Raw genomic sequence first — 10,414 nt, forward strand, 5'->3', positions numbered from 1 at the left:
TCTATGTAACGGCGCTAGAGAATCAGTCTTGGAGTTAATTGGCATGCTAAGACGACGGTTTAGACGTGAAGTTAGACGCCAAACGGGGTTCGATTAAAGATTCTTCCTAGTAAAAGTCGATACCTCTCCCCAACTCTTGTGGCCGCTAGCTTGTTTGGCTGGGGAAGCCCCTGCAAAATCCCATAATCGCACTTCTTCCCACGTCCGTGACAAAATTGGGCCAACCTCAATTGTTCCAAAAACAACATAGTAAATTCCGCTCGGAGCTTTTAATTTACTCCGGAACGCTCCATCCCAATCAAACGAACAGATACTTGCCCATGAAGAACTGAGTTCTCGACTCGAGTGTTCGATTCAGCGAAGGTTGCATTTACGAGACTCATTAATAAGTCCAAATCTAGCTAGAAAGGGAAAAAAACCTTGCATCCGTTTGGCCAAGCTTTAAGTATCGTCCGAATTCTCAGGTTTGCTTATTCCTTCTAAAATGGCACCTTCGCGGAAGAGAGCATCGCGGGGTAAAATTAACAACGCGAGTGATAGAGTTGTTAAACGGGTGAATCGAGTCGGGTTTGGATCAGTCTAGTGGGAAGCAAAAATGAGTCTCGACAAGAATCGAGGGGCCTAACAGAAATAAGCGAAAAGGAAGGGACCGTCCCATAAAATAAATTAAATTTCCCCCACTCCGATCGCTGCGAGCGTTCGTATGGCCACCACCAACCACAACCATCAGGAAGGACAAGCCGACGAGCCAACGAGAAAAATGTTATTGTCGGGTTGCTCAACGTGTTCTCGTCTCTGGCTCGTTTTCGGCATATGCCCACCCCTACTCCGGCTCCTGGTTAAATACCCACCTCCTAATTTCCGTGAAAACGATGGGGAAAGATTAAACAGGAAAATTCCTGCAACACGAGCCTCAAATAATCCTCTCTCCCTCCTCTCTGGATCCTTCGTCTTCACTTTCAATCGCTCTCACTTATGCACCGCGAGTCCCGTCCTTGGATTTGAGGAGCTAGCGGGTGTGTTGCGTTCTCCAGGTAGAACCGCGAGGCCTCAGCTCTTTTCCTGGTCAGCTTGTGTTGCCAGCACTTCTTCTTTGTTGGGTCCTTGCTTTTGATTTCCTTAGTCTCAGAAAATTGACGGGTTCTCTGCTTTGACTGTCAAGTATTGAGCTTTCGCTTGAGTTGTGAGGTGGGCACTCTCTGATTTCTTGTGGGATTACTCCCCCTTTGCTGAGGAAATTGATGGTGGTCACCTGTTGTCTTGAAGTGCTCACTGAACTTTGTGCTGCACTTACCGTATCAATCAATGGATAAAAAGATGTATATTTGAGACGTGTTGTGCTGAGGATTGAAGTGTTATTGTGTTTTGACTGATCAGTGTGATCTCTTTGTTGTGTTTTTGGCTGAAGGTGACGGTACTACTTCATGGCAATGGCGAGCGGAGCAGTGCCAGCTTCCTTCTCGGGGCTGAAGAGCCGGGATAGCGGGTTGGGATTCGTAAAGAGTATGGATTTTGTCAGGATTTCTGATCAGCAAAGAGTCAGGTCTCACCGAAAGAAGATCACCGTGATCAGGAATTGCAAACCTGCTTCCGAGATAGAGCTCAAGCCTGCATCGGAGGGGAGCCCGTTATTAGGTAAGATACCTTTTGAATTGGGTTGCTAGTTCTCGGAGGCATGATGACACAAATTCACGGCTTTCTAATTCTTTTCCGAAGTTCCAAAATCATTAAAAAAGGAGAAAAGGTTACATGACTTTTGACATACTTCTCTTTGGTTGGCTCAAGTTAAAATGGAAAAGGTAGAGAATCCTAATTCTGGATATGAACGTTGTAACTATATTTGCTTGACACATAGATGGTCTTACCACATGGTTTTTCTCCTGGAGCAAGGAGAAGTTACTGGTCACCATCTTTATATTGCTTCTTTATGCCTCAGTAAATGCAACTAAACATGCTTAAAGGAAAGACAGATATGTACTATATCCTTTGAAGTGGGAAATATTGAACAATAATAAACACTTTTTATCTGATGATCATAAATATAACCAGTTCCCAGGCAGAAGTACTGTGAGTCTTTGCACAAAACAGTCAGGAGGAAGACACGGACAGTGATGGTGGGAAACGTGGCTCTTGGAAGTGAGCATCCCATAAGAATACAGACGATGACTACAAGTGATACTAAGGACGTTGCTGGAACAGTTGAACAGGTTCTTTACTTAAACCTGCATGTTTAAGTTAGTTCCATTACAAAGTGCTATTCCATTCTGTTGATTCAATAATATGCATTTATGGCATATCCTATCCTTTAATTTGGTAACTCTGCTAGCCAATCATTCATTTGTTTGATCTACTGAGCCGACATTATGATACCCTATCCTTCCGTTAGTAATATCATCAAAACATCTGCATGTTGAAGAGGACCAAGAGCAGCTGAGGTGAATGCAGTTACTTCTGGTGATAGTTAGAAGGCTAGAAAGAAATTGAGTAACTGAAACATTTTCATGGCATAAAAATATTGCTTTTATGGAAATGTGATGTGGTGGACTAGTTAAATCATGCGGCCAGCATTAGTACTATCACACATTTGTGAAGAATCTTCCTATATTAATTTTCTGTTCTGTTTGTAGGTGATGAAAATTGCTGACAAGGGAGCTGATCTTGTCCGGATAACAGTTCAAGGAAAGAGAGAAGCAGATGCATGCTTTGAGATAAAGAACTCTCTTGTGCAGAAAAAGTAGGTCTTTATTTACTGCTATTGAAAATTATGGAATGATTCGTGTAGAGTGATATATATCTGTTGATTATGGCAGTTACAATATCCCGCTGGTAGCAGATATTCATTTTGCACCTTCGGTTGCACTGCGGGTGGCTGAATGCTTTGACAAGATTCGTGTTAATCCAGGAAATTTTGGTATGTAGAAGTCCTTCTTGGTTGTTAATTGCGGATGATGTACACTTCCTCAACAAGGTTGTATATTGTAGCTGATAGAAGGGCTCAGTTCGAGCAGATAGAATACACAGAGGAGGAGTACCAGAAAGAACTTGAGCATATTGAGCAGGTTATATTACTGATCCATCAATTGCTCAACCTCTTGTGGCCTGTTTGACTTGAACCCCTTCCTTGTAGCTGTAGAAGTGGGTGCGTGACTTGCATACATTCTATCTATAGTGATGAGATCTTACAGAGAAATAAATTTACAAGATAGAGGGTAAATGCCATAACAATTTATCTTTAGGCATGAATAGTATGATTTTAGATTCCCAGCCTGCACCACAAGAAAGAAGTGTCAATGTGGCGGCAGTCTTTCTTTTATCTGTCAGTAAAATGAAAGAAGGGTCATTCGACAATGACTAACTCTTTTTATGTGTGTGGGCTTGAATTTGGTGAAAAGAGGGCTTTGGACTAAATTGTGGGGTTGTCTCAGTAGAAGCAATCTGAATTCGCAAGTACCTAGTTTCTTATTTTTGATACAGTTGTTCTGCTCTACTAGGTATTCACTCCGTTGGTTGAGAAGTGCAAAAAGTATGGAAGGGCGATGCGTATTGGCACAAATCATGGTAGCCTTTCAGATCGTATCATGAGCTACCATGGGGATTCTCCTAGGGGAATGGTGAACAATTATTCTCTCTAAATCTATATTAAAAGTTCTTTTACCTTTTCTTTTTTTTTCTTTTTTTTTCGTTTTTGGCTTTTCAGTTTTTTTATGATCTGAACTCTGAAACTGAAAGGTATTCATTCAAACAGGTCGAATCTGCATTTGAGTTTGCAAGAATATGCCGGAAGTTAGATTTCCACAATTTTGTCTTCTCAATGAAAGCAAGCAATCCTGTCATCATGGTTCAGGCATACCGTCTTCTCATAGCTGAGATGAATGTTCAGGGATGGGATTACCCATTACACTTGGGAGTGACCGAAGCTGGAGAAGGTGAAGATGGACGCATGAAGTCTGCAATTGGCATTGGAACCCTTCTTCAGGTCTCCTTTACACCTACTGGCTCGGTGCAACTGTTCTGAACATGATTAGAACCCCTGTTGATCTAGATATATCACACTGCAATTCAGTGATTGGGTGGTTTAAAATGCTTTGCAAAATTCTGTTTTCATTTATATTTTTGAATGATTGGAGTCATTTTGTTTTTGGTGGACTGCGCATAACGGGCCCTTGCTGGTGATATTTGAAATGCTCCTTATACCCTAATTAGACCTTGAAGTTCATGGAACATTTTAATGCAGGATGGTTTAGGTGATACAATCAGAGTCTCTCTTACTGAACCACCTGAAGAAGAGATAGATCCCTGTAGAAGGCTGGCAAATCTCGGTATGAGAGCAGCAGAGCTTCAGAAGGGGGTGGTAGGTTTTTAATTTAGTTTATTGTATCATTCTGCATTAGTCGACCATTTTGGGATTCTTATTTGCCCCATCTTTATTTCTAATTACCATCAGGCACCATTTGAGGAAAAGCACAGACATTATTTTGACTTCCAGCGACGATCGGGTCAATTGCCAATGCAAAAGGAGGTTGGTCATCAACTTGAAAATGACATTGGCCATAAAATTTTAGATAGTTCCATTTTCTAATAACCATACTTAACATGGGAGTAGGGCGAGGAGGTGGATTACAGAGGTGTCCTCCACCGTGATGGTTCCGTTCTCATGTCTGTCTCCTTGAATCAGTTGAAGGTATCGTTTCAACTTTCACAAAACAGAAAATATTTGAGAACCTTTTCACTTGGGTGTACTTTTCTTCTCTCTCTCTCTCTCTCTCTCTCTGGGTTGGGGGAGGGTGCAAGTATGTTGTAAGTTTTGGTGAAGTGGTCTTCATCAAGAATTTGTTAGTGCAGGCCCCAGAAAATTTCTACCGTTCTCTTGCTACAAAGCTAGTTCTTGGAATGCCATTTAAGGTCTATCCCTTTCTCAGATTTGTCCAGTCATTTACTCTTTTGCTAAAAGAAGTATATAATGGTATATGGATTTTGATCATATATTCAGTGCCTTTCTCTCTTAATTTTAGGATCTGGCAACAGTAGACACAATTTTACTGAGAGAGCTTCCACCAGTTGATGATGCTGATGCTGTAAGAACCAGATTTCTCTTGCTTATTTTTCTATCACGACATTTATCCCACCGCACATTCCCTGGATGCACTCACATACCTGCAAAATATTCTGACAGCCACTAAGCAGTTTGAGTAATGTGACTAAGATGATTTTCAATCTTTTCGTGAGCAGCGACTAGCCCTCAAAAGATTGATAGATGTAAGCATGGGTGTCATAACTCCTTTATCAGAACAGCTGACAAAGCCATTGCCCAATGCCATGGTTTTGGTCAATCTCAAGGAATTGTCATCTGGCGCTCACATGCTCTTGCCAGAAGGTAGGACTGCTGATGTCCATGCGTATTTAGTTGGGAGTTGCTAAATTGAGCTTAATGTCAGTTGCTTTTGGGGCAATTTTTCTTATGGCCTATTAATGTACTGGTTGTCAGGCACACGCTTGGTTGTGTCCTTGCGTGGAGATGAGCCATACAAAGACCTGGAAATACTTAAGAGCGTGGATGCCACAATGCTTCTTCATAATCTCCCACTTAATGAAGAAAAAACCAGCAGAGTGCATGCAGCAAGGAGGTAAACTTTTGGCAGGTTATTGTTGTCTGGTTGAACAGCTATTGGAAGGCAAATTCCTTAATAGTGATTAAAGTACTCGGGAACGACAAATTCAAGGCAGTAGACACATTTTACCTGATGAAACCTCATGAATTTGTTTAGCTCCTTGAGGAACAGCCCTATTAACCCTATAATTCCAATTCAATGCTTGGCATGCATTATATAATCTCAAAGCTAAGCACAACACTATTGTTCACCTTGATCATTGGCACATCAGGGGAGCATATGCGGTATGCCTCCATACTGCTCAACCCCCACAATCCTCTCCAGCCCGTTACAAATCTTCTCCACCTCAGAAAATAATGCTGTATGTCTTTTTGCAGGCTCTTTGAGTATCTACAAGAAAATGCTCTTACTTTCCCTGTTATTCACCATCTTCAATTTCCAGATGGGACTCACCGGTAATTACAATGTCCTTGAATGTAGTGAATGGACTTTTATACATTGATAAATAAGCTGACGATGGTTATTCTGATGATAGGGATGACCTGGTAATTGGTGCCGGAACAAATGCAGGAGCCCTTCTGGTAGATGGACTTGGTGATGGAGTCCTCTTAGAAGCGCCGGACCAAGATTTGGAGTTTCTGAGGAATACTTCTTTCAATCTACTGCAAGGCTGCAGAATGCGAAACACAAAGACGGTAGGAAAGTTGATCGGAAAATAATGAGACTGACAAATAGTTTTAGAAATCTTCATTCGAGTGATCCTCTGAGCACGTAAAATCTTCTTTCAGGAATATGTGTCGTGCCCTTCCTGTGGCAGGACGTTGTTTGACCTTCAAGAAATAAGTGCAGAAATACGAGAGAAGACATCTCATTTACCCGGTGTTTCGGTAATCAGATACTCCCAGTTGTGTATGATAAAGTTCCTACTACACTCTACTAGGCCAGAATTTCACAGCATCTTTGTTTTCCATCGTCTCAGATTGCAATTATGGGTTGCATCGTAAATGGACCAGGAGAGATGGCTGATGCAGATTTTGGTTATGTTGGCGGTGCTCCTGGAAAAATAGATCTTTACGTTGGGAAGGTGATACATATATTCCTATCTTTTCGTGCACGTTATTCATTGAGCAGCCCATCTAATTTGCTTTCATGGTTAAGATCAAGTACCTGCCGCCTATGGTGTTGAGATAAGAATGTGATGACACTGTGCTTGGTTCACCAGTGTGACAAATTACCGTGACAAATGATTAGTACACTGATTCGGTCTTTAAGTCCTTAAATGCGTTATGTGGATAGTATTCAAACTTCACCATCGTTTCTCTATTTCAGACCGTGGTCAAGAGAGCAATTGCGATGGAGCAGGCGACTGATGCCTTGATTCAGCTGATAAAGGATCACGGTCGGTGGGTAGACCCTCCTGCTGAGGAATAAGATTTAGCACAATCCCCATTTCAAGAAAGCATGTGGCAGCATTTTGACGGTAAGCCACTTATGTCTATTCGACTTGTCACACCAGTTACACTATTGTACAACAGAGGAAGAGAATAATGAGAATAATCACCGAATGGTTGAGCTGCAGTGTATGTAACACTTGTACTATTGTTCTGGGGGGAAATGGCATTGCGATGATATTAGTGCTGAAAATTGATGTCCGAGCTATTCGTGCTCTTCTGTTCCTTTCTTTCTCGCAATGTGTACTTTTTTCCTTCTGGCCGAGATAGCCAAAAAGGACGTTGATATGTAACAGAGCTTGCTCCTGTGAACTTAAGCTGCATTTTTTAAGGCCTTACATTTGAGCGCAGCGTAAGAACTGAATTGCTTAATTGTCGTGTTGAGTTGAGGTATCCTTGACTTTGGGGTTAATAAATAAGCATACGGCGTCTATTATCTGCCGAGAGATGGATTTTCGATTAATAAGGGTCGCCTTTATATTCTTTTGGAAACTATAATACAAAATATTGAGGAAAATTATCAAAAAAGTCCTAAACTTATGGTTATTGTACCAATTCAGTTCCAAATCCTCTCTTTTTTTCAATTCAGTTGAAAATTTGTTTGCATTTGTGCTGATTCATCTATCCGGTCAATTTTGGTCAACCAACGCTAATATAACAATTTTAAATTTTTTTATTGTTGAATTTTATTATTAATTTTTATTTTTTTTTTTTTTTGTGAAAGGTAATAAATCAATTTTTATTTCTTTTCGTTTCTTTCTCTTTTTGTTTTTTATCCCTACTTCCTACTTCCTTCTTCCTCTGGCAAGCCGCCAGCTAGAGGTGAGGCTCACCCCACGGTGAGGCTGACCTCATCGTCACTGGGCGAGGCATCACTGGACGAGGTGCCACCACATCTGACTAGGCTCAGCCTCGCCTATGGCTAGGCAAGGCCACCATTGGTCATAAAGATAAAAAGTCAACAGAAAATTTCGAAAAAAAAAATTAAAAAATTATTCACATGAGAAGCTAGGCAACCAAAATTGGCCAAATGGACACAAAAACAAAATGGACTGAATTAATAAAAAAAAAAATAAAAAGAGTGAGATTGACTATTTTGCTTGATCTCACAGATGACATAATGAGATTGGGATCCATTCTCCAAGAATCCTTAAAAACACGCTTATAAGCGAAACACCGGTGAAGATCAAATGAAAAATAAAGAAAGTAAATTATCAGACACTCGGAAATAGTACTTGTATGGCAACTCATCTCCCTCTTAATTACCTCGTTAGTTGATGTCACTCGGTGACATTTTTGAGCAGATCTTGATTGGTTTATCTGCACTATAAGCATTATGAAGAAATCGAATCATTGTCAACTATAAACGGACATTCAATTTAGTAAGTATTTATACCTAAAGAAATTTTGCACATCTACTAAATCATTGGATTTCCCAAGTATTATTAGTCAAATTCAAGAGAACAAATTCTGTTTCGAAGTCCGGGTCACAGAAAAATTACATATTACATACAAAAGAAAATACTAATAATAATAGTAACAAGAAGAAGAAGAAGAAGAAGAAGAAGCAACATGATGGTACCTCCAAAATGATTTATACATGTCAACAGAAGCTGAAGACGACGATCGACAATCAACAACGGCGAATCGCTGACTAAATATGGACTATGCATTATTCAGTGTATATATATAAATAGAGCGAAAATCAATCAAAATGGCAGAACCTCTTTCTCTCTCTATCTTCCCTTCACTTCTCCATGCACTGGTCAGCGACAGCGTCACGACAAAAACTGATCTCCTAACATCGGACACAGCTCGGTACCATTACAAAGGAACCCTTCGAGCCTTCTCTACAGAATCTCTCTCCTCGCCGCGTAACGGTACTGCGAGCGCCGTATGTTCTCCTGCCTCCTCCTGTACACCATTCCTCCGAGCACGGCGAGCGCGACCGCGGCGACCACGCCGATGGCGATCCCCGCCTTCTTGCCGCCGCTCATCCCGCCGGGAGATCCTCCTCCGTCGTTGGACTCCTCGTCGGAAGGGACGGACCCGGTCGCGGAGCGGCTCTCGTCCGCGGCATTGCTCGGGGCGGGAGCGGGGGCGGGCGTCTCACCAGGCAGTGGAGAAGGCGACGTCTGCGGGGCGGGGGCGGGGGCGGGGGCGGGAGCGAGATCCGCCGGGGGCGGCGCAGGCGGGGAAGGGAAGCCGGAGGAGGGCTGAGGAGCGGGAGCCGGGGAGAGGAGAGGGGGTCGGAGGAGAGCGCGAGCGGGAGGACGAGGGAAAGAGAGAGAGCGAAAGCGAGAATGCGGAGCCTGGCCATGAAGACGAAGGGTGTAAAGCTTTCTAGTCAGCGAGACTCTCTCTGGTTCTTATGTGGCTGGAAAGAGAGAGAGAGAGAGAGAGAGAGAGAGAGAGAGATGCAGATCTGGGGAAGTATAAAGGTAGTTCTTGTGTTTTTTTTTTAAGGGAAAAGAGGAGGGAGGGAAGAAGGAGGAGGCCTCGAGGGAGCAGATTGAATGGGGAGCGGACAGTTTCCGACTGCCGAGGAAAACTTGACAAATATAAGCATGGGGAAACGACGCGTCGTCTCGCGTGGATGAAGGATTTTGCTTTATGATCAGCGAGGGGATCGATGGCGAGAGGCAGGCCTGCGATGCAAGCAAAGCGATGGGACGCGTGAAGTACGGGAAGCCGTCGGCTGTTCTTCTTCTTCTTCTTCTTCTCCCCCGGGGGGAGGTGGTACCGAGGTGGTCAGCATTCCATCTCTGACATTTTGCTGTGGAGAGACTTGAGTTTGAAGGATGAAGAAGAGGAGGGAGGACGTGGGTGCATGCGCTTTGCGATCGTGGAACCCGGTCTTTCCGGGCCTGCTTCTCAAAGTCTCTGCTGTCGTTTAGTGTTGCGAAAGCTACTTTAAGAACACTGCACCTGCACCGGTACCAGTTGGCAGTTGCCCAAAAAGCTTAGTCAAACCCATGATGATTCCGGATGATTTTTCCTATATTCTTGATCTATTCTTTTCTGGATCTGGCGCGCGTGAGGAGGAGATCTTGGGATTCTTGCCCAGATTGAGCCGTGTCCTGATCCCATGATCTCAAGTAATGTCATTGCTCGGATCGGGCCCGCACGGTTTCAGTCCGTTCCATATTTCTGTTAACCGGAGATAAATGGTATAAAGATGTATGTGTCCCGAGCCGATCGATTCTTACTCGACACACAACTCACTCGTGCACCCGAATCGTAGAAAGAAAAAGTTTAAAGAGAGGAGCTAAAATGGTTAGATAGATACAAATGAGATGTGTCCCAGCCCGATCAATTGAGATCGTAACTGCACGGCGACTCGGACTATTTTGG

The 10,414-nt window shown here is 42.9% G+C and overlaps 2 protein-coding genes across 4 annotated transcripts; one reads left to right on the forward strand and one right to left on the reverse strand.

Annotated features, from left to right (window-relative positions):
* The first annotated feature begins 804 nt into the window (after positions 1–804).
* On the forward strand, positions 805–7,405 carry LOC104432870 (4-hydroxy-3-methylbut-2-en-1-yl diphosphate synthase (ferredoxin), chloroplastic). Of its 3 annotated transcripts, none has more exons than XM_039307424.1 (20): positions 805–1,034; positions 1,409–1,635; positions 2,050–2,207; positions 2,628–2,734; positions 2,811–2,911; positions 2,983–3,059; positions 3,492–3,611; positions 3,746–3,976; positions 4,235–4,351; positions 4,445–4,519; positions 4,604–4,681; positions 4,843–4,902; positions 5,013–5,075; positions 5,230–5,374; positions 5,486–5,624; positions 5,987–6,064; positions 6,145–6,304; positions 6,398–6,496; positions 6,589–6,693; positions 6,939–7,405. In XM_039307424.1, the coding sequence occupies exons 2-20, from the start codon at positions 1,425–1,427 to the stop codon at positions 7,038–7,040; spliced, it is 2,226 nt and encodes a 741-aa protein (XP_039163358.1). In that variant the 5' UTR covers positions 805–1,034; positions 1,409–1,424; the 3' UTR covers positions 7,041–7,405. The 3 variants fall into 3 exon arrangements, with proteins under 3 accessions (XP_039163358.1, XP_039163357.1, XP_039163356.1); XM_039307423.1 differs by having other exon boundaries at positions 805–1,065; positions 6,939–7,285; XM_039307422.1 differs by lacking the exon at positions 805–1,034 and adding an exon at positions 1,047–1,188 and having other exon boundaries at positions 6,939–7,285.
* A 1,255-nt stretch (positions 7,406–8,660) lies between these two features.
* Positions 8,661–10,037, reverse strand: LOC120290722 (skin secretory protein xP2-like). The gene is made up of 2 exons (XM_039307096.1): positions 9,989–10,037; positions 8,661–9,422 (listed from the first exon to the last, which is right to left on the reverse strand). The coding sequence occupies exons 1-2, from the start codon at positions 10,035–10,037 to the stop codon at positions 8,911–8,913; spliced, it is 561 nt and encodes a 186-aa protein (XP_039163030.1). The 3' UTR covers positions 8,661–8,910.
* Positions 10,038–10,414: the final 377 nt, after the last annotated feature.

The sequence above is a fragment of the Eucalyptus grandis genome, chromosome 2 (assembly GCF_016545825.1).
Source record: "Eucalyptus grandis isolate ANBG69807.140 chromosome 2, ASM1654582v1, whole genome shotgun sequence".
NCBI classification, from domain to species: Eukaryota; Viridiplantae; Streptophyta; class Magnoliopsida; order Myrtales; family Myrtaceae; genus Eucalyptus; species Eucalyptus grandis.